General features: G+C 39.8%; 2 protein-coding genes across 2 annotated transcripts in view; one reads left to right on the top strand and one right to left on the bottom strand.

Annotated features, from left to right (window-relative positions):
- Nucleotides 1–19,298, top strand: part of UNC93A (unc-93 homolog A) — a 28,531-nt gene extending 9,233 nt beyond the window's left edge. The window contains exons 5-9 of the mRNA XM_031504528.2: nucleotides 805–1,022; nucleotides 2,107–2,242; nucleotides 3,761–3,892; nucleotides 8,203–8,491; nucleotides 19,190–19,298. Coding sequence (XP_031360388.2) covers nucleotides 805–1,022; nucleotides 2,107–2,242; nucleotides 3,761–3,892; nucleotides 8,203–8,468 — 752 coding nt within the window. The 3' untranslated portion in view covers nucleotides 8,469–8,491; nucleotides 19,190–19,298. The remainder of the gene's footprint in view (nucleotides 1–804; nucleotides 1,023–2,106; nucleotides 2,243–3,760; nucleotides 3,893–8,202; nucleotides 8,492–19,189) is intronic.
- LOC144245975 (centrosomal P4.1-associated protein-like) lies at nucleotides 17,802–21,969 on the bottom strand (the record flags this gene model as incomplete). Its single annotated transcript, XM_077781756.1, is given in 7 exon segments — nucleotides 17,802–17,833; nucleotides 17,836–17,921; nucleotides 17,923–17,988; nucleotides 18,861–18,981; nucleotides 19,351–19,435; nucleotides 20,126–20,266; nucleotides 21,871–21,969. Coding segments are annotated over 7 exon segments (630 nt in total), but the record flags the coding sequence as incomplete, so codon positions are not given.
- Nucleotides 21,970–24,199: the final 2,230 nt, after the last annotated feature.

The raw sequence follows: 24,199 nt of genomic DNA, 5'->3' as shown, positions 1-24,199 counted from the left end.
ATCCATAATGAAGCAATCAGTTGTGAATCAATGGTTGTCTCATGTATATTATGAGGCATGGTTATCTTCCTGATACCATGAAAAAAATTGTTTTGATTCTCTACACAAGCAACAAATCTAGACTGATAGATACATGATAATTTTCTGATTAAATACTCTATATATTCTTTTATATGCTGCTTCTGCTCGGAAATTATGGGTTTAAAGCTGTAACTTCCATCTTTTCAAGTTAAGTAGAGCTGCTCACTATCATCTTCAAAACAGCATATATTCCATATCAAAGCATGGTTCTGAGCCAAAAAAAAAAGGCACAAAATATACTGGGCTTCAAGACAGCATTTATTTTTCTTTCCATGTATTTGAAAGAAGAGCCCTGCTAGCCATGAAAACCTTGGCACTGGAAGTGAATACTCCCCTGTCTTGTTGATTTAGAGCCTTGTGATAGCTCCCGCGGGAGCTGTTTCTGGCCGGCTCCCAGCGCCATGCCCTGGCCTGCCCTGGAAGGGAGAGCCATCACCCTCGGCGGCTGTCACAACAGCCCAGCCACGGCTGGGCTGAGGGGATTTGCCAGTGCACAGCTGTATGCAGAAGATGTGAATGTAGATCAGGCCTTCTTGTTTATACTGAAATGGCCTTCACGTTGAAGCGGAATCTGAGGCAGCTGCCAAAATATCCCACAGAGAGCTAAGCACCAAGTCAGAACAGTAACAGCAGCAAGCGACTTCCTATCATTCTTTCAGCATTCCTCAGGTTTTCATGAACGTTTTGTTTTGTTTTGTTTTGTTTTGTTTTGTTTTTTTTCAGCTAGTGGTGTGCTAGCTGTGTTGCTGGTTATTATATTTCTGGACCAGATCAAATCTGACCAAACAGAGACTGAGAAAGAAAAACTAGAGGCATCATCCTTTTGGTCTACGTTCCTAGCAACTTTCCGGCATCTTAAAGATAAAAGACAGTGTCTTCTAATCCCTCTGACAATGTACAGTGGGTTTGAACAGGCATTTCTTGCTGGTGACTACTCAAAGGTATGGATGTAAATGAAAATATGTTTCTGTCTGATTTTCTTGTGCTGTTGCATCTTACTATTACATCTGATCAATATTTACTTGTCAAATAAAGATGTTTTTAATGATGATTTGTGGATTGCAAAATTACTGCTTACTTCTACGTGAATGACCTCTGAGTGACATCTTCAAAGAGCAGTAAATATGTCCCTTGGAACAGCCTCAAAATGAATGCAGTAGAGAGCTTAACTCACCAGTGGATGCCACAGCAGAGAGCTACAGGTTCAAACTCTTCACCTTGTAGTAAATAGCAAACTGGGAGAAAAGCCAGAAGCCAGCAAAGCTTTCATATCTTCCTTCCTTTTCTGGTTTCCCTAGAGCTTGTATAAATGCAAGTCAGCCACATTCCACATATTTTATTTTGACAACCTTTACGGTAAGAAGGTTAGTCCTCAACATGGCTGGCTGAAAGCCCTCACCAGTCACTACTGCAACAGGTCCAGAGCCTGACAGATTGAAGCAATTAAAACCACCTCTGTTCCTCCAGTTTCTCGACAAACCTAGACATGCAGCAGGTGTGTTCTCCTGGCATTTGTTGAGAAAGCCTCAAAAGAAAGAGGGCAACCTTCCTGAGCTGATTCTTTCATGCTTAAGGCTTTCAAACCTTGCATATAAATCAAATAGGACGGTGCACTTACTGCGGTGTTGGAAGAGATTGAAAGGGGCACTCCATGGCAACCTCCACTGGTTATATGCTCTTATAGAAGAGTCTTCTTATTTTTTTGGAACTGCTCTGTCATGACCAGAGTGTAAATTGTCAATTTACATCTCCTGAGCTAAGATGGGAAGGGCAGAAAATTCCTAATGCTACTTTAAGGAGTATTATTTGTACAGCAAGCATGGCTCAGATTTGTTCTGCTTGTTATTCCCCTGTTTGCATGGCATCAGTCTGATTGGGAACTGGGGTAGCAAAGTTGCTACTGAAGGCCAGCTATGTCAATGCATCAGGGACTTGTCAGCAAACTCTCTAGCTGTGTTCTTTTTATCTTGTCCATGCTGTCTATTTACCAAACACTATGTGACACCACTATCCCTTCTCTTCCAGAGTTTTATAACCTGTGTCCTGGGGATACACTACGTTGGCTATATGATGATCTGCTTTGCAGGCATAAATTCCCTCTGCTCTCTGCTCTTTGGAAAGATCTCCCAGTTCACGGGTAGAAAACTTTTATTTGCATTAGGTATGTAAAGATTTCTTGAATGACTGATCACCACATGTAATCACATCCACTACTCCCTCCTTTGCATATACAAAGGGATAGCTTACAATTAAAACCAAAGTCAGTCTAGAGGCAGACTTCCCAATCTTCATTCATGAGAAGAGAGGCAGCTCAGCCCACTGTATTGCTGTCCTTGCCTATCACTTTGCTGGTGATGTAAGTTCAGCCTGCTTTTGAGGGCTCTATCTATGCAGAAAGTGCCCTATAGCTGTGATGCTTTATAGCTCTGATGCAGTCAATGCATTGACTTACAATGCAGATGTTGAGACTTACACCATCATAAGTAGGATTTCTCCACTGGGCTGAACCCTCCTCACCTGATGGAGTGAAAAGAAGTCACTGTTGTTCTGAGTCTCAGGAAATTACAAACTTGGAAATTTGAGTGAAATTTCAGGAAACTTTTTAAAGGTTGCCCTGCTGTCCTTTCTACTACTTGTTCTATAGCGAGAAAAATAGAAGAAAGACATGTATCAAGCTAGAATAATTTAAGGGCTTCTGTATGGGACAGTAATTTTCATGCTGCCTTGAGAAAAGATTTGCATATTTAAGAACATCTCCCCCTCCAGAGAATGTTTTTCCAATGAGTAATGGAGGCATAAAAAAATACCAAGAAATATTTTGTATCTCTGTATGCATTATGCATACTGAAGTGGACTAATACCTTATTTCACTATGCAATAATTTGTATTATTGGAAACATCACTGAATAGATCACTATGCATCAAGACATTCTAGGCATATTCTTCACAGGAAATTTTAAACCTGGACAAGGAAGAAGAAATTTGGAGCGCTTTCTGTTATAGTCACTAGCTCAAAGATTCCTCTGTCTGTTCTATGTGTGTGTCTTAATCTATAAAACTCAGATATAAAAAAACAAAAAAACAAAACCCCTTAATAGTAGAAATAAACAATTAAATCTCACCCAGAACTGTAGCATTAGGAATGTAAGACCTCTGAACCTCTCAATTCTGTTTAGTGGTCATTTACTCAGCCTGTGAATGTGCACCTGTGGGAGGAAAAAAAAATGTGACTCATTTACAAACCACTTTTAAAAGAAAGACCCAAAACCACCCTCTAGAAATCCTCTGTCCCTAAATAAAAACTTCATTTAAGACAAGGAGAGCAGAAGGGTGTTTGCCCCCTCTCCCCACATGCCTCGCATGGTGACTGCAAGCCTTTCAGAAGCTCCTTCTCCTACTCAGTGGTTCGTGTCCTTTGGGCTACAACCATATCAGCCATGAGGATCTCTCAGCTCAGGACACTGCTAAGAATTATGAATTAGACACTGTCAAAGGCCTGCATTGTCTTGTATTTCATGTGATATCAACTCAGTCAGCACAAAGCTCAATGAACCAGAAAGATTTTAAGATTGCCTTGTGCTTTTGTTGGGGGTAGAATAAAAAACTGTTATCTACCACAATCTGTCCTAATTATAATTGCATCTATATTTCTCTTCTTTATTTACTTCTAAATCAACAGCTGCAGTTCTGAACACAGGCTGTATAATAACAGTACTGCTCTGGAAACCTGATCCCAAGCAGCTTGCTGTGTTTTTCTTAATCCCTGGTCTTTGGGGTGTATCTGATGCTGTCTGGCAAACACAAACTAATGGTAAGTCCCAGTGACAATGAAATGTATTCTCTCAAGATATAAGAGTCTGCATGTTTGAATCTATGAAACAATGCTGCATAACAATGATAATGGCTTTAAGACAGCATCTAAAAAATTGTTAACTCACTGGAAAGCAGAAGAAATAGAACAAGTTGGGAGTATGAATGCAAAATACTCATTGAACTAATTTTTCCAAGATGAAGAGAGAAGAATACTGCAGAAGATGGTAATGGGTATTCAGAGTAAATATTCTGGAGGAGTATAAGTATTTCAAAGTAATTTAGAAACTAAGAAGAATAATGCATTTAGTCTGTCTTTTGCAATAAAGGAGAGCACTCTGGATGAAAATTAACTGAAAGCTCAGGAACAAAAGAAGAAGAAAATTGTCTGTTATGAGATATTGAAAAGAATTTTAGGAGAAAACCACAGAAAGCAATATTATGCAGCCAAATAACTTCATACAACTCTGATTTACTCCATTTCAAAACTCATAATCCAATGTGATAACGCATAAGTAGGCAATAAAAAGGAGCAAGGTCATGGGGCACTTCTCCTTGAAGAAAGACTAAAAAGCTAGAAATCTTTGGCCTGGACAGGAGTCAAGTATGGAAAGCTGTCAGTAAGGTAATTAATTGTATGGAAAATGTGACATGAAATTTACTGTATCTCCTAATTACAGGACTAGTGGCACCAGATAAAGTTATTAGGCAGAAGCCTTTATAGAAATCAAAATGAATAATATTTCTCACACAATGCATAAGCAAAAGTTTAAGCTGGAATTATATCACATCAAGGAAAATCACTTCAAGGAAAAGTGCTCCTCTGGGCACACATCAGATTATGTGTCTTGGCCTTCTTTCCTCTGATCCCTTTGGTTGTTTCAGGGCCTTAGAAGATTTCACCCACTAGATAAAGTGTCATGTTCCTCCTGGAGAGCCAGATGGAAAACATGGCAGTCCATTGCCTGGCACTGACAGTGATGTCCTTGCAAGCAGATGTCCCTGCCCCTACACACAAGGGCCAGCATCCTTCTTTGCCCCTCCAGCAGCTCCAGCTCATATGCCCTAGAGGAGAGCTAGTACATTCATCAAGGGACACCCTCTCATCATCTCACATCCTTACCAGAGGCTTGTGCCTTAGGTAAAAATTTTAAATCAGTGCTTTTGATAATACTCATGGTCATGGAAGGAGAATATCAATGAGGATTTGCTCTCTCTTAAGTAAAGCTGTTCATTCTTTACTTCCTTCTTCAGTCACAGTCTTTCTAACTGCTCTGTAACCTTCTTCCTAACACTTTTGAGAACTTGTCTTAGTCTTCCACTGGGATAAAGGACCTGTACTTTGTCCTGCTTCTATCTTATCTAGAAAGCCTTGTCCCTGGATACTGTGCTTCTTTCAGAATCACAGTGGGGTTAGGGCTGGAAGGATCTCTAGACTTCAACTCCCTTGCTCAAGCAGGGCCACTCAGGCACAGCCACTTATTCAGGACCTTTGATATTTTCCAGACACTACACATCCTCTCTGGGCAACCTGGGACAGTGCTCAGTCACCATCATAGTAGAAAAAACTGTCCTGATGTTCAGAGGAAACCACATATATTTCAACTTATGCCCACCACCTCTTGCCCACTTTTCTTGAGCACCACTGAAAAGAGCTGGATTTGTACTCTCTCTTCTAAGATTTACATACATTTGAGATATCCTTGAGGAGCATGTTTCCTCAGTAAGGTCCCTGAATAACTGACAAAAATGTACCTGTACATTAGGGAAAAAAGGGGTAAGTACAGAGGACTTAAGTATTGGAGAGGGTGGCTGAGAAGTGACTGTAGTTTCCAAACCTCACAGAGGAGGCAAAGACAGTGGACAATGCCTCATGCTTACTTGATGATGAGTGAGCTCTGCAATTATGTGACAGGATTAATCTCTACAGCACTGTTTCACTGTTTCACTGTTTCATCTCCATTCTCATATTCCTCCAAGATACTTGTGAAAAGTTCACATTTGTGTGAAATTTTTCACAGTAGGAAAACACCCAAATATTCTTTTTCCTTGCAGAGTATCTTTTTTTGGTCTGTACCTTACTCAGATGTTTCACAGCTCCTATTTATAAAATTACACAAAGATCGCTTTGTCACATTGTTACAGTGAAACATCAAGTGATGACATGAAACCTTAATAGAGAGGTGCAGTGACATTACCCCACAAATGCTGCATCCCAGAATAGGACCTTCAGTTTGACATACCCACATAGGACTAAATGTCTTATCTCCTTCAAAAGTTTTATACAGTTATACATTTCAAAATAATTTCTCAGCATCAAAGACTATGAGGTGAGATAAGACCTCCAAAGTAACATTGGTTTACAAGGTCTGTGGTCCTTCCTTTGCTATGCTCCTATGAGTACTGCTTGGGCACCAGTAGATTAACCAGGGAATACATAAATGGCACAGTGCCACATACTTAAGGCATTCTTTGGGTTGCTTTGTGCTCCTGTGGATATTTAATACTCGAGTACCCCCTAGAGGATATGTAGGCTCACGGTGTGAGTCTATAAAACTTAATCTTATTTCCTGACATGTTTGTGTTCATGTGTGGATGTTGTTACTTATGTCCAATGAAAGCTACTTTGTTTCAGAGTGTGTGGTGCTCTTTCTTACCTAACTTGAGCACAGATGCTGATGTTACCCACTGACAAAAATTGTACCTGGAGGCTAACAATTGTGTAACATGGAACTATCAGGTGGACTACAATAAAACCAAGCTCTTTCCAGGCTGATTTGCGTCTTTAGAAAGGATATGAGTCTAACAAGTTAATAAGCCCAGACTCAAATAATTTCCAGCAGTCCTGTTATATACCCATGCTACTAGTACCAGGGGAACGAGTAGGAAAATAGGCAATGGCAAAAAACCCAGGATAATTTACATGGAAGTGAACTGTAAAATTTTAGAGCTAGCAGCCTCTCCACTCACTCAGACCAGCAGGTCCTGCTGAAGCTCATCCAGGCAATTAGCTTAAAAATACCAAACATGTACCAGCTGAAAACCAGAGAACCTTTAGACACACAACTGCCATGGTATCAGAAACCTTTCTAATATCTTTCCAGAAGATAACACTGGGCATATCAGGGAATTTGTATTAACTTTCACTTTTTCATTTATTAGGTAAAACTATGAAGTACTATCTTATCTACACTCCACTCAGCCAGTTTAATGAGCTAAGTACATCTTGTGATGCACTTGTCCAGATTTTCCATTATGCCTAAATTGAAACAATTCAGTAAATGTCCTCTTGCAGTCATCAGGACAGATAAGCTTTTTCATACAGATGAAGTCTCCCCCTACTTAACAAAACTGAAGGGGTAGTTGAGTCTACTCAGATTTTCAGAGAACTTTACATTCCTCTTTGCCTTTTGGCTGAATGTACATGTTTAAAACAGATGTGTTGTTAGACAAGTGGATGAAAAGAGTCAAAGTTCATTATAGTCTTCTCCTTCCCTCTGTGCACACCACGTCTGAGTCAGAGTAAATGCCCTGTTCTTTATCACCAATGGTGCTAGCTCAGCACCCAGAGGAAAGCAAGCTCTCTCCCCTTCCCTGTGTGGTTCACTAGTCAGACCTGGACGTTGTAATCCCTCCCTGGATCCCAGTGGTGGGTGGACAACTGACTGAGCTCGTTGGGAGCTTCCCAGAGAACACAACTGCATTAGGATGATCAGTTGAAATGTCAAGTAAGTTTTCCAGTTGCTGCCTGGAATTTCTGCATGCATCAAGAGTATTCTTTTTGCTAACCCATCCATGAGCTGAAAATTTGAAAACATGGTTGATTAAGAGAGACATGTCTTACCTGCATGCTTAATCTGGGCCCATGTTGTGAAAGCCTGTAAGGATTTGGTATGAGCTTATCAATAGTTATATACAGAGACTCTACAATGTCAAGGCCTCCTTTTTCTCCTTTCTTACTTGTTCTTCAGTGCAAAACCATTGATTTTTGTAGCTAATAGTTTCAAAAAAGAAGTCTTGCCATCTTACTTCAATAGATCACATCCTTTCTTCTATCCTTGCATTTTGTTCCCCTTTTCTTCCATGTTCTCTGTTTTGTCATGTTTGTTTTGTTATTTACTTGTCACAATTCACAGAAGCACAACAATTTTTTTCAAGACAAGGCTTGTATTTTCCTTTCTCTGACTTTTATGAGGGAGTGTCTGTCTTCCCCATTGTGCTCTATTTATTCCCTTTGCAGAAAATATGTGGTTTCAGATTTAATCTTCACAAGACATGTTTTTACTTCCTTTCTTCCTTCCTTCCTTCCAGCACTTTATGGCATTTTATTTGAGAAAAACAAGGAGGCTGCCTTTGCAAATTACCATCTCTGGGAATCAGTTGGATTTGTCATCGCCTTTGCTTACAGCACCAAATTTCAAGTCTACATCAAAACGTACATTGTACTGTCTGTGCTTGTGCTGTCCATGGTGACCTACGGAGCAGTGGAATACCTCGAGGCTAAGAGCTCCCCTGGGACACCTGCTACTGCAAAGAAGGAGAATGGAGGACCCCACTCCCAGGAAACACACATGTAATCCACAGGGTCAGAGTGATGGAGGTAAAGCAAATTGGCCAGCTTCTTACAGGCATGTCTCCAAGGGGGTTCCAGTGTGTACTGTGTCCAGAAAGATGGTAAAGGAACAGATTTCAAGGCCATTATAATGCAAATGTCTCACGAGTAAAAACCTCCTTTGACATCTCACCTTTATAAGGGTAGATTATCTGACTTTACCCTTTCATGCCGATGACCAACAAATTAATAAACTCTTAACAAATGTAAGCAAGATTCCTTAAGTCCTCACCTTTTTGTTTCTGTAGGTAAGACCTGGTATAGCTTTACAGTCAAACCACATGCAGAATGGAAGAAGCAACTGGGGTTGCTCAGTTGATTGCAATTTACACACATCATTTCATGGGACCATTAATTATAAAGATTTATGTTGTTTTTATGCTTCATTCTTTAACACATGTTGTAAATCATGTCAGCCTATAGACTGGCTATATCTGCAGTTCATATCTGCACACCACAGAATCAACTAACCACCGAGTCCACCAACCTGTCTTAGGTCAGCAGACAGCTGTGAATCTGCCCATGTCATCCCCCTATCGCAGCACTCTTTCTCTTTTAATTTTCCTGTCTCAAAAATTTCTGTCACCACTTACAGCAACTTCATCCTAAAAGAGATGCCCTCTACAAGACAAAATACTTCAGTGATTATGACCTTGGCCCTCTTTCCCATCCCCCTGGATGACAGAGCTGTTTTCAAGATGAGCAGCCAGGCCATGGGGAACCTCACCACGAGAAGAGTGCAGGTGGCAGTGCAAGTCACAGAGAGACAGGGAGAAATGGGCTTACACTGTAATAAGTTCTTGAGACCTACAGGTATCCTGCAGTGGCTCATCTCATTTCAATTTCTCTTTTGTTTTACCCATATTGTTTCTAGATATGGATTTTTGTGTTTTACTGCAAAGAGAAGAGTGTTACAGTACGTTTACTGTGCAGCATCACTGCGTCTTAATGAGAGAGCAATGTACAGACCTCATGTTCATTACTGGTAATGGCACATTCAGATTCTCTGTGTGAGGCAGACAGCACCAAAGGAATTGCAGACAAATGCTCTTCATGTCCAAGGCTAGTCCTGCCTCTGGAAATAAACTACATTTAAGTAGCTAAGTTGTTGCCTGACATGGAGATAACTTGAAACTACTTCCTCTCAGTTACTCACCACTGCAGGAAGATGAGACACCACAGGGTGTGACAACAATAACACAATTTGTGTGACAAAAATCCCCAAATTGTTATGTCTTTTAAACAGCAACAAACTTCATGCTACTTTGCCATCTTTCTTATGTTTCTGTTCCTAACCATCTGGACTCCCCTTTAGACTGCACTTGTGTTGATTCATGGCTTTTCACATGATGAGCATTTTTCCAGGTCTCATACAATAAAGTAAAATTCATTATGTCTGGCAGAAAAGAAGGTGACAGGCGGGCTGCCTCACATGTGCAGCTTTCTCTTACACCTTTGCCCTGTCAGCTCAAAGACATGCTGTTGATCTCTCTGTTGGAAATACAAATGGCAAAACTATTGTGGCTGAAGGATCCTGACAACCTCCTATCTGCCCAGCATGCACAGATGGATATTCTAGGCTGCTGCTGATTTTCATCCCACACTGCTTCCTTCTCATAAAGAAACACAGCATCATGTTTCATTGCATTTCTGAATCCTCCTCTGATTCTCTGTGACAGAGTGATGTTCAATGGCAAGTGAAGCAAAGAGGATTTCTGAGGTCAATGTCATGATGGAAAACTCATCTGTGTGAATGTAATAACTTTTTATTTGTAACAATAAAGAAGTCAGGATACTGCTACATGAGATGCTCTACAACCTCAGAACAAAAAGATGACCCCTACCTAGACACTATATAGGCTTTTTTCTTTAATGTAGTTTCTCTATTTACTTCTGTACTGAGTCTGGCTGGGATGGAGTTAATTTTCTTTGTAGCAGCCCATATGGTGCTGTGTTTCAGATTTTTATAACTAAAACAGTGCTGATAACACACCAGTGTTTTGGCTATTGCTGGCTAGTGTTTGCAGAACATTCAGGTTTTCTTTATGTCTCCACTCTTCCCCCTCAGTGAGTAGGTTGCAGGTGCCCAAGAAATTGGAAGGTGGCAAAACGAGGACAGCTGAGACAGAGTGATGGAAGGGATATCCCATGCCACATGAAGCCATGCTCAGCAATAAAAGTCTGGGGCAAAGGAGCAGCAAAAAGATGTTCTGATCTTGTTGGAGACCTCAGTATCACTGACATTGAATCAGCACAGGAGATAGAACATTATGGCCTGTGGTTTAAGGAGCTGGTTTTCACTCTTGACTTTTGACAAGACTTTATGTAGTCATTTCCTGAATGACAACTCTTCCATTGCACAAGGACCATGAGGAAAAGTTCTGTTACCTTGGGAATGAAAGCCACAGCTACAGGCAGCAATGCAATGAATGTGCCTTTGCCTGGAACAGGATGAATATAAAGGTGCCAAGCAGTCTTGGACATGACTTAAATGAAAATTGTCACTTACATTGTTATGCATGGCCAATACACAGTTATAAAACGTATATGGTTTTGTTTATTGGAAAGGCTGTAGGGATTTTGCTGCATAGTATATATAAAAAATATTTAGGCAGCTAGCAACATATATTCACTGAAATGTATGAAAATAAATGGTAGTTGAGGTTGCTGTGGCATGAGACATCTGCTCTCTCATGGCCAAGAAAGACTCCACGAGCCCTGCTTCAGTCTAGCAGGGGTACCCAGGTGAATCCCTCCTCAGTCATGTGCCTGAAACCTTCAAGAGCTCTAAGTCAGGCAATGGATAATAAGCCTGTTGATATTTATCTACTGAATGCTCTTGTGTTCCACAATGTCACAGAGAATGGCATTCTGCTCTCCTGATGGGAGAGGCCAGGCTGAATGGGGCATTGAGCAACTTGGGCTAGCAGGAGGTGTCCCTGCCCAATGCAGAGGGGTTGGAACTAGATGGTTTTTAAGGTTCCTTTCAACCCAAATCATTCTGGTTCTATGATTCCAAGCTCTCTGCTTCTGGGTGTTGCTTGGCAGCAGCAGAATATGGGTGTCATACTGGGGCATGGTCAGAGACAGCTGTGGTAGTTTCCGCATTGTGGAAGAATGTCTGCAAACTTACGGGTGGGTTTACAAATTATTAAGGAAGGGGCAGAACATAGAACCCATTGGGAATGAAGGCTGGTGAAAAGATGAGGGTTCACCTGGGCACACATTTATACATAGTGAAGTGAGTGAAATTTATCTTCATTCATTTAGACTGATGCCTAATCGTAGTGTCAGTGCTTCATAATTGCACTTCCAGAGCTTCTGCTAATATGTGATACAGCTTTCTCAAAAGTTGATAGGTGTTCTTTGTTAGTTAAAGTGGTTTGTTTTCCTTTCTTGGCACTTAATTATCTGGGAAATAGAAGCAGACATTTGTTATATCTAGGTTTGGTAAGCCAATTTCCTGTAAACTGGCATTCCCTGAATGTTGAAGTTTAATTTAATTCCCTGAATGCCAGAGGTATGAAAGAAGTTCATTAATACAAGGTGATACGAACAAACTACCAAAGAAATCTTCATTGTTCAGACATTATCAACAGCTTAATTTATGATTACCTAGTGGAGACTGTGATGGCACAGTTTACCACGCACTGGCTGCATGTTCTATAGCAGAAACACTGCTAAGAGCATTGTTGAGCAGTGCAGAAAAGACAAAGCTAACTGCAGTCTGTAAGGTGACTCATCCAAATTATTACCATGGCTGTGACAAACTACATGATTTTTTTCTTAATTTAAGAATGTTTGCCCCAGGATTTGAACCTGTAAGTCTTGTTTAGTTTGGTATGGTTGAGTTTTTTGGTCTGTCTTTTTTCTTTTCTGGTTGGTTGTTTTTTGCTTGTTGTTTGTTACTCATTTTTTACTTAGCATGTGACATGTTTAATAAGAAGGCAAAGGAAAGAATTCCCAGGAAATATAGCAGAAGGAAAAATAACCATCATTTTCTGGGATCATCACATTAGGTTTGTATGTAAGCTCAGCAGCAACCTCGAATTTCTGGGGCTGGAAAGAATGACTGACTGCAACAGACACAGCAAGGCTACTTCTGCTTCATGGTATTTTATGTAAGGCCTATCACATCATGATCATACTTTAGGAACTGCTTTCCATGTTTATCTCCAGTTCCCTATAAACCCTCACTCAAGGATAGCTCTCACTAAGGATAATTCAGCTTCAGTCTGTCTTTTATCTATAAGGGGATGCTCAGGAATAATCCCAGTGCAGTTTAGATCTTGCTGCCTCCCTTCCAACACCAGTTTTAAACTGAGATTGAAGGTTACTGCAGGTCTAATTGTAGAACATCACTAAATATATTCATATACATATTAATATTGGAATAGAGAATTACATATTATTTTGCTATATGAAAAGACATTGTCTAGAGAAGTTCAAATTTTGGCCACAGTCTCAGCCATTAATGATGCCTCCTCTTTCCAATAGGAGCCTTATTCCTCCCACCCTGGACTAAAGCTTGCTTCAAACCCCTTCTTTTTTTAGGCAACAATTCCCTCACTACAGAATGTAAGATGGTCCAGGACTATTTTTGACCCACACACTAGAGAGCAAAGGATTCACAGGAAAGAAAGTCCTGTGGTACCCTTAAGCTTCTAACCCCAATGTCCTGCTTCCCAGCCTTCCTGAAAAAAAACCTTCTGGACACTTCTCTATGCACTGGACAGCTATGACATAAGTACATCATAGGAGAGAGTCCCAAATGTGAGAGTAGAGAGAGAAACATGTTTTTCCTTCCCAAAAGATTTTTTTTTCCACATTCAAATAAAGTGATTAGAATCCTGAACTATTCTGTGACTTGTGAAACTTGAATTGACTTGAATTATGTGAATTTACATTTTGACAATGGCAAAGCATTTAATTTCATATTTGAGCTTTTAGTTTTAAAACTAAATTGACATTTTAAAAAAGTCTTCCTGAACCATTGTCTCTTAAAAAATTAAAAGAGGATATTCTGATATTTTCAAAGCAAGAAAATTAAAGTGAAATTAAAGCTATCAAAAGATTACATTTGTTCTCTGGGAAAAAAAGTTTTGCATTTCAATAAACGGGGTTTTTTCCATAGAAAACTATCCTTCCCCAACTCAACTGCACATTGTTCACAGCAGTATATCCAAATGTGACTTTTTCTCTTTTTTTCTGTAGTTGTTTGGAAGGCAGAGATTACTCATTCTGGAGTCTAAAACTCAACCTGAAAATAAAAAGCAATCATGCCACTACAATAACAGGATGTGAAAGGATCTTGTCTAGCATACAGACCATTCACTTTGTATTCACATTTTTTTGCTTGCTACTTTCGGAGAGAAGGTGAGGGTTGGTATGTAAATGCTTTTTCAGAATGGTCCTCAGATCAAATACTTCTCTCATCTAACAAACTCTGCCCTAAATACGGAGTCTAATCTTCAGGGACAATTAGACTGTAGGGTTTCACCACTGTAGGTTTCCAGAAAAATAAACCTGAGAGAAAAAATCTACAGATCCATTGGCATTTTTCCTCTATGCCACCACCCAGCTGGACAGGTCTTTAGTTTGAGCCTTGTGTATGTTGAACTAGCTGGGTAGGGAGGAGCACCTTTCATGAACTGTCTAGATGAGAATTGCTCTGTGCAATGTAACACAAAATGCACTTCCTACTAATAAAAATAGGTGGGGTCCATCACTTGCTACCACTGTAGACAGTGGGAAATGGTATTTAATTTTGAATTAATGTATATTTCTATGGAACATTATTTCTTTGAGAGGGAAGTGATGAGACAAGAATATGCCCTGCTCCTCAGGAATTGGAGGAGCTCATCGGTGGAAGAGCAGAAGATTATCAGTGAGTTAAATCAGTACATGTCAGAGGAGGAAAAGAGAATTGAAATCAATAGGCATTTCTCTACTGTCTACTGTTTGTTTTGCATTGGGCTTTATGACCTTAGCCAAGAGAGTTTGCTCAGAGCAGGGTAACATACTGAGTTAATGTGCCAGTAATGCAGCAGTGCAAAGATAGTCATCTTAAAGTAAGATGGAAGTGAACACAGGTGACTATGATACAAGAGATATCTTGAAGCTGTGGGAGTTCCATCTCCATGAGAATGTTTATGACAAATTCAAACCCTGGCTTTTAAAACTCCACCAAAATCCAGCCTTGTGTTTAGGCTGTTCCATAGATGACACTGTAAGAAACCTTTTCCACAGTATTGCTGAACTGCTGAACTACAAGCAGATTGACACTTCCAGGCCAAACCAAGTAGCTGGGATGAAGGCTGGCAGAAGGTGTGTGCCCTGGAGCGAAGCTGCTGAGAGTGCCTGGCTTACTTGCTTATGAAAAAATGGCCAAATGTACTTCTGCATCTTCTCCACAACCTGCGCTGAAGAGGATGTATTCCTAAGGTGCCTGTCCTAACTAAGAAAACTGCCAGGGCACTTCCAAGAAAAACACTGACTTCCCAGATGCAGGAAAAAAATACTGTGCCCAAAATACCTTTCCAAACAAAAGGTGAAGCTAAGAATAAACAAATCCCAGGAGGTTAGGCATTCTCCACACAAATCTGCCCAGCTCAGTTGGTGGTTACCTACACCTGACTTCTGCAGCTATGACCTAATCACACATATATTTCTTCTGATATGGACCAGAGGCCCACACCACTGGCTGTCTGAATGGAACTAGCTCTGTTCACAAGTCACAGCATATTCTAAATGTGAAAAAACTGCGGCCAAATCCTGGCTGTAGCATGTCTTTGCTAATGCGAGGAAAACCTGTGAAAAGACAAAAGTGGTAATACCCAAATGTGTTCTATCTCCCTGAAGGATTAGTGACAATTTCATTGCAAATCTTCCAGGACAAAAACCATCGAAAAGCAGCTCTGTGTGTTGCTACAGTTTAAGCACAATATGCAGTCACACTTAATTTGGATTATTTTGGAGTTATTTTTGTTCCTACAGTTGTGAACTGTAAATGATAGAGTCATCCTTCTGGTTAACTGAGGCAAGTGGAAGGTGGAGGAGAGAGGATGTGAGAATCAACCTGTCAAAAACAAAGTGGGATGTGTCAGAGCTCATCTATGAAGGACTCTCAGTTATAACACACGTGACAGAGATTGTCATTCATGCAAGTGAATTTCCTGCCTCCTTGTTTCCAAATCCACTGTGTGCCCTTTATGTCAAAAATCCATTCATTATTATACTATAAAATATCACCTGGAAAAACGAGTCTTGGTAAAACCATGGTCAGACACAGGCTGGCAAAAGTGCTACAAAATCTTCAGTAGGGTCACCCTTGTGTACAGCTCTAGGGACTGCCTTGCACATATTCCCCATGTGTCACACATTGTGCAGGTCCAAATTATTCCAAAATTTTTCCTGAAATTAGAGTCAAGAGTGCTTAATGAATGAAGCAAGGAGTAAACAGTGATTTAAGGCTAAAAGCTGCAAGCAAAGCCTGTTTTCTGATTTACTACAGAAATAAAAAGAATGTCAGCATTTTAACTGGAGAACAGGAACCTTTTGTTAGAGGAATTCTTGGAAATAAAAAATGGTCCTTTATAAAACATTGGTATCCTATCTAATTTCTCAGCCAAACTGAAAACACTAGCAACATTCACTTTATTTATGATGCTTAATTGAGGAAAAAAGATCAACATAAACCTATTTTGGTCAGCATAAGGTAGCACAAACTGGAATTCCTACTGAAACACATAGAAAAGAATTATGTCTTGATTTTATCTTAGTTAGAGTTTTCTTTTACAAAACAAATAAAATATATTAACTATTTCTGTAGTTGAAAGCAGGAGTGTTATGAAGCAGTTAAGGGAAAACAATACAATTTTATTATTACACCAGCTGATATCAAAATGATCACATCTTCATAATTAAATTGATAAACTGAAGTATGTGTATGATCAACACCAGCAGTGCATCTTGCACTTTCTTTGAAAGATACTCTGCAATTTGAGTGGTGATTTGCTGATTGTGAGCCCTGGGAAACAGAAGAGAAGAGAGAGCAATTCCAAAATGTTGCAATTTTTGCACTTAGATGTGAGAAAAGGCTAAAGCAGCATGCTATGAGAGTGTATTTGTTACTACAGGAATTTGAAGGGCATAAGGAGAAAATTTGGTATCTCAGTCAGAGGGCAGGTAATGAGCTGAGCTCTACAATAGAAGAGTTTCAGTGATTTGGAAAAATTTATTGGAAGTGTTCAATGCCAGGTTGGATGGGGCTTTGAGCAAACTGGTCTAGTGGAAAGTGTCCCTGCCCATGGCAAGGGGCGTTGGAACTGGATGATCTTTAAGGTCCTTTCCAACCCAAACTATTCTGTGGCTTTCTGACAGGCAGTCTATGGGGAAGGCAGCTAAAAGCAACAGCTGATAAATTATTAATCCCTCTAAGTATCAAGTACCATCCAAAGAACCTTACAGATGGAGAGATTCACTGACCAGAAATATATTTGCATTACTGAAGCATTAAAGCAATAGTGGGAAAGGTTATTTCAAAGACAAAGCAACAAAGAGGAAAGACTGCTGGAGGAAGAAGAAAGATTCAGAAGATCCAGATCTTTGATCCAAATAATCAATAGGATGGAATAAACATTAAATTTTATTTTCAAATGCATAAGGCAGAGTTTTTAGATTCTGATCATATAAATTTTGAGTAATTTTGGTTGTAAGGAACATCCAGAGCTGTGACTGTTCTCTCCACTCCTGCTCAGGGTTTGGTCTAATGTCCAGCTCATGATAAGCCTTGATACACACTGGGAAATTCTGCTTCAAAAAACCCAAACAAACAGAAGACATCAATCACTTCCCCACATTTTTTGATTATTAACTCAGGAAATAAATACCCCATGCAGATTTATTCTAGTCAGCATAAGGCAGCACTGAATGTACATTTGGGGTTCTTATAACATAGTTATTAATTATAGTCAATTTCACAATAAAATTACAGAAAAACTAGAGAAAGAGTGATCAGTACCATGAAAGAAACACTTTGGTGAAAAGTACTTTGGGTGTTTTTTTTAATGTTTAATATTTAATGAATATACAAAAAGGGTGTGACTGCATCTCCTTCAGTCTTAATTTCATTCAGGTAACATTATTCCAATCTAAACACCAGCTGCTGAGCCAAAGTACTTTCAGCCCTACAGATCCATCCATTCACTTTCACAAGTTAGATCTTCCTAACAATTCTGATTTGATAAAAAAATGCTTTGAGCTACATAGGTACAGCGCAGCCTTCTGCAGGGAGGAATCACTTCTTCTCTAGGATGAGATTACCCTCTCATCCTTGATTTGGAGTTGTCCAATGGAACACCTGGTTTCTTGTCTGCCATTGCAGAACACAACTTTCACAGTGCCATCCAGGTACTCTCCTCCTGAACTGCGCAGCATGAATCTCCCTGTGGCCATCACTGAACACCACTAGTTTATCTCTGCTGCTGAAAGTAGTAGGAATGAATGAAGTGAGGAGAAAACTGTCTTTTATTAACCTGTCTCACAGAGTTGTCTAACATAGCTCAATGAAATAGGAAAATAACGTCAAGTGGAAAACCTCAGGATTTACATAGAATGGCATTAGAAATCTGGTCACACAAAAAGACTTCAATACATAATATAATAGCTAATGGATGGTGAGATCCAAATTTTACATTACTTCATGCAGGGATCTCAAGGCATTTTGCAAGCAGAAAATCTATTTTACATCAGGATCCTTCCTCTTCCTCAGAAGAGACATATAAGAGTCCCAAAGATGTTTTTCTCATTTTGTATGGAGGAATAGAGAGACAATACAGATTCACAGAATATAACTAGGAAGAGACCCATAAGGACTCTCAAGTCCAGTTCTTAACTGAATAACCCTTTCAGGGATCAAACCCACAGCCTTGGTTTTAATAGCATGGTTATACCATGCTGTAACCAACTGAGACAATCTCAATTCTCGCCCAATATTAGAGTGGGAGCCAAACACCTGGGAATAGAGCTCAGGAGTCCTCGTCCTGAGTCCTTTAGTACCCATATAGCTAACACTGACAACTGCTGATCTCCCAGCTACTCTGGCCAGTGTAAAGTTACATGGAACTAAATGAGGAATATTTCACAGTAATTTTACCAGTGGTGAATCATCACCTATCATTCAAGGTGGAAGTGAATTTTCAGTGCCGTGTTCTTGCAAAATTCTTGTTATCTTACAAATCCTTTTCCCCTTCATCTGGAAATTTCCCAACTATGCAAAATCCAACCACAGTTCTGAATGTCAGTGCTGTTATATCAGTGTCTAAAATGTGATCCCTGTTATTTAAACAAGACTTACTTTTCTACTTTTACTACTGTGCCATCTGAGAAAAAAGTTTCCTTCAGTCCATCACTGTGGAGCCATTTCACTGTGTGATCTGGGAGCACAATTTCTTGTGTGCCATTGGGATAATGTTTTTCTGTAGAAAAGAGGATGTAAAAAGTCTGTCTAGTATTCTTTCAGGCTGCCTTACACAAAGCTAGATCAGGGTATTTTTTGGGACATTGCAGTATGCAGGATGTGAGTTATATCTACAATACTAGTAAAAGAAATAAAATAATTGTATAATCAGATAATCAGGATTGGAAGAGCTAAATTTACATTCCATTATTATATTTGTTTTGTAGGAGGAAACTGAGAAGCGATGGAATATACTGAAAGTGAAATGTAAAGACAATGTGAAATGGCAAGAAAATACCCAATCTGTTGGAGTCAGAATTCATACCACATTTTCATAATAGAAATAAATCTGGACATACAACAGTTCATATTATGAGATCTTGCATACCTATCTGATTATTAGTGAACTGCAGTATCTCCAGGACATCTGGATAAGCAGTGTGAGTTGTCTGTGCACCTGCATAATAACAAATCTGGAAGGCGAGTGAGATGATAGCAGCATATTCACAATATTTGGATAAACAGATTCAACCATAACAATGTGCTCAAAAGTAAGCCATCTTTAAAAAGTCATTTCAAGGTCATATTCTGCATGTCATCCATAAAAGTAGCTATGTTCACATTGCTCTTCCTTTCTCTCATTCACCCTCATGGTTGGGTCCATATGATGCTACTTTCACCTCTGTAGCCTGCAGGAGAGCAGTGTGCACATGAAAGTCATCCTCCCACCTCTATGCTCTCATCCATGAACTATTAATTTTAAAAAATCCCAGTGCTGCAAAGACCTCGCTAATTTCCACTTTAGCCCACACTGTTATTAGCTTTTTATATTCACAGAATGCCGACATGTAAGAAACATCCGTGCTACCTACTCTACAAACGTATAAAAACCAGTCCTTGCTTCAGAGGGCTGCCCATGCCCCTTGCCTTTGTTTGGTCTCCTGCTCAGCCAGCTACACATTTGTTTCTTCTTTGACTGTTACCTTCAAGCCTTTCCATTTCTGTCTTTGTAGATTAAGCACTTTCACTGCTCAGGGTTGTTAAACCAACACCCTTCCTCATCAGTTTCTCTCAGAACTGATAGATAAAGATAAATTATAGAACCTTGCTGGAAAATCAGTTAATCATTTTATTTTCCTTAAAGCAAATAAAAAGTTACCCACCACCCTCTGATCTGGCCTGATCTTCTTTACATCTCCTTTGGAAAAGCTGATCAATGTCATCCTTTCATCAGCACCAAGCTCCTTTTTAGCACCATCATGGAAAGTGAGGATTTAGCGTCCATCAGAAAGCACCTCTTCTACCTTCAAACACACAGAGCATCCAATGCAGATGAAGTCAAAGGAAATGGACAGCACTACACTTGTCCTGGGTTGTAAGATAAGCTTGTATTCTATTTGCCATCTGTTGAACGCAAACCTGTTGGACAGGTTTTGTTATCTTTCCCAAGAACCGGTTTTGCTCCTAAGAGGTAATGGTTTGTTAGTGGGCCATTGACTGATTCAATGCAGGGCTGGTAACATAACACCATGCTATTGTGAGATGTTCCACCCAGAGGGGGAAGCCAAGCACTCTTTTATTGGGTATAAAGGGGTAGCTTTTGGGGAGAGAGGCAGCTCGTGCTCTCTCTTCGCGGGATTCCCAGAGAAGCAGCTCTCTTCGGCGGCACTCGCAGCGAAGCACCGGAGCGCGCTGAGGCGACGGCAGCAGAGCTCGGAGGCAACCCCGGCGCAGAGGAAGACCGGCCCCACTGCCACCAGATCTTCAGAGGAAAACTATACCCTTCTAAAGATCACCACTGCAGCTGCAGTTCACCAACCACTGCAAGGGGAGCAATCGTCCCAGCAGGACTGCTACTGGCACCCCGAATCCTCAGGTTCTGGACTTTTTCACTGGTTTTGTTTGTACCGATTGCATTTGCCTTTTTAAATTGTTGTCTAGTTTTCTCCTAGTAAAGAATTGTTACTCCCATTCCCATATCTTTGCCTGAGAGCCTTTTAATTTAAAGATCCTGGTAATTCAGAGGGAGGGGGGTTTGCCGTTCTCCATTGCACAGGAGGCTTTGCCCTCTTTCACAGACTCCTGTCTTGTTGAACCAAGACAACACTGCCTTCCAATTAAATTGGATCTTGAAGGAAGTCATGCTACATCTTTCTATTTCAAAAACATCTCTGCAGAACAGGCATTATTTTTTTCCTCAATTGTGTGTAAAAAAAGGACAAAAGAAATTTTCTTTTCACAAGATGAATTTACTTGTAGCACGTGTTCCAAGTTCTCACCCCACCACTTTGTTTTAATGTTACGCAAAATAAGTTAGACATCCCTGCAGCAATAGGGAAGGCAGTCAGGTTTCTTCTTGACCAAATTTAGTGAATTATTGACCAGACTCATTTCCTATATGCTTGCACATCTTCCATGAAGGTCACTTGAGAGATGCCTGGTTCTGGACTGTGTGAATCAAAATGATTGAACTTGATGTATTAGCACAGATTGCTGATGTGGTAGGTTAAGAACCATTTCTTTCCAAGTAACCCTGCATGGACTTTCAGTACTACAGAATTAATTTTGGCTCCATGCACAGACCTAAAAATTTGCTTGAGATTTCTCATCGACAGCAGGCAATAATGTCATTAATATGCTCTTCTACAGAAAGGACACTAGTCAGAGAAGACTTCATACCCAGCATACCCTCTGGTTAATAAATTTTCCTGGTGATTCTGTAGTAGTTATTTCTGTTCAGGATGTATCAAATACCACAGTATAATTCTCTGATAACACTCAAAGAAGAAGGCAACAAGAAGATGCACTACAACTGTGTCATATTGTTCCAATCCTATCAAAATTTTCACAAAAATGGAATATCTCCCAACCAAAAAAAAAAAAAAAAAAAAAACCTATTTTCTTTTACCTTTCCATTATGATACTCTATTTTTTCCTGCACCTCTATCCCATGCTTTCTCCTTTCTTGATGTAACTTTGACCTTCTAGATAATATTGATTTTGGAGGTTATATTATGAAAACCTCAAAGTCAGTGTTATATAAACAGAAATGTTTTAAAAATATATTCACTAACTTAAAACAATAGTGCAAAAAATTATTTATTTTAACAAACAAAGAAAAGATACCCTTCTTTCTGGTATTGCCTTTTGTTTGCAATGAATTTTCCTATTTTATTTGTAACTAGAAATGTTGCACATTAATTCCAGTTTTCTTCCATTTGGAAAGCAAAAAATAGCAAAATGGAAGTCCAAAAATGAGGTGATAAAAGTGCATTCTGGCAAAATTACGCTATACAAAATGGAGAGAATAAACACAGGAACAGAGAGTAGAACGATCTCTGAGTGTTTGGTTACTCATTTACAAAGAAAGGTATTTGTATTAGCCAGAGCCACTCTTCCAAAACAAATTACACGGCCCTTAGCTGTTAGGTGGTGCTATCTATGTAACTAAGGGCTATTCTGGATGTTACAATTCCAGTTTACCATTACCATAAACTCTCTTTGTCATCTGGCAGCGTGTAAAGCAGCCTTAAGTCAAGAGACATCTGGCACACATCTTCCCTGGCAGTTACGAGCTGATGTTAATTACAGTTTGAAGATGTGCTGAATTGTGAATTATGGGATCTGAAGGAATAGGGAGAACTGCTCCCCACAGGGCAATGATATGCTTCACTAAATAACTATAAACACCATGCTTAAAGATGCCAGATCCATCTCTAAAGCTCTGTGTCTACTGCATAGCATAGGAAGTGGGAACAAAATACTTTCTTTTTCTTAGTGTTTTATTTCTCCTCACAGATGGAAAGAATACAGTTGCTGCTCATGTAAGAACTGGAATTTTAAGTAGCTCAAACCTTTACGTCATCATGTAAAGAACTGTCTGTCATCATAGAACTGTCTGTAAGTACTTTTTTGTCATATGCAGTTATGCCATTTCTCTTGTCTGGGGTCACAAAAGCCACTCTATTCTAAGCTCTTAGCAATTTTCCTGTCTTTTTAAGAGCTTCTTCCTGAGACAAAATTAAAATGCTAGCTAACAACATAAATGTTCAACAGCTGTGCAGAAATATATTGACAAAGGAATCTAGCCTATTATTTGAAGCCATTGCAATATTGTTTTAAAGACTGCGCTTATATAAGGAGTAAAGGAAAATAATAAAGCCAGGAAACTATTGTTGTCAAATGAATTGGAGTTAGGATGCTGTTTATGAAAACTAAGACCACAGAGTCACTGTAACTCTATTTTATAGAGTTACATGGCAAAATACCTCTGTTTCTTCATTGTTCTTGCAGGGTGCAAAGCTGCAAGTGTCTTTCCTGTACACTGTGAGAGAAAAGTGTCTTCTGAGCTATATGATATGGGTAAAAGTGTCCCTGTAAGAAAAACTGCAGAAAAAGAGATCATTGAAAGCACATGAAAATTGCTGAATAACATTTCCATACGTACCTTAGGCTTTTTAAAGATGCTAGCTCTTGAAGTCTTGCAGTACATTGCTTCTTACACTGATAGTGTTTGCTAACAGCTTGTCCATCCTCCCAAAGGTGCTTTGTCCTGGACCAAAATGAAAGGCAGTCCACATCCATTCTCCCACCTTCTGAACCTCTAGGACAACAAACTCAGCGAGTTAAGTAGGTGGCAGCACAATCTGCTTTCAATCTCTTGTAAAATATGAATTCGACAATACTTCTAAGAACCATAGATGTATTTTAGTGACTGACATTCTCTATGAGCCAAGAGCTGGGGACCAGTTGCAGACCATTTTAAGCAGGCAGGAGGTTTCCACAGAACTTACCTTTTACACGGGGAGGTGAGCTGGGCTCCTTAAAACAACCACTCAAATGTGAGGCAGCTCCAGGTGACTTCCTACCATTATGCCTTCTTCCAGTAGGAGAGGGCTGACATGCAACCTGTAGAAAATGGAGAAGCCCTGGCTTACAGTCGTGCTTCACTTCAGTATGGGAGCTGTCACTGATACAGCAAGAGTGTGCTATACACTTCTTATTCCTAGGAGCTTAGCTGTCTGTGTGGGTACTGTACAGGTGTCTCAGCTTGGTTCAGACTGTTGCAGAGCATGTATGAACAGCCTCTTAGATAATTATTGACAAAAAATCTGCAGTTCCAGGGAAAGAAGGCCAAGCAGCAGGGATCAGGATCCCAATACAGATTCTGAACAATATCATAAAAATAAAATAAAGGCAGTTTAAATAGACCTTACTGCTGGCTTACTTTGTCTGGT

Source organism: Lonchura striata, chromosome 3 (genome assembly GCF_046129695.1).
Source record: "Lonchura striata isolate bLonStr1 chromosome 3, bLonStr1.mat, whole genome shotgun sequence".
NCBI classification, from domain to species: Eukaryota; Metazoa; Chordata; class Aves; order Passeriformes; family Estrildidae; genus Lonchura; species Lonchura striata.
This window is presented reverse-complemented; position numbering and strand designations above follow the sequence as displayed.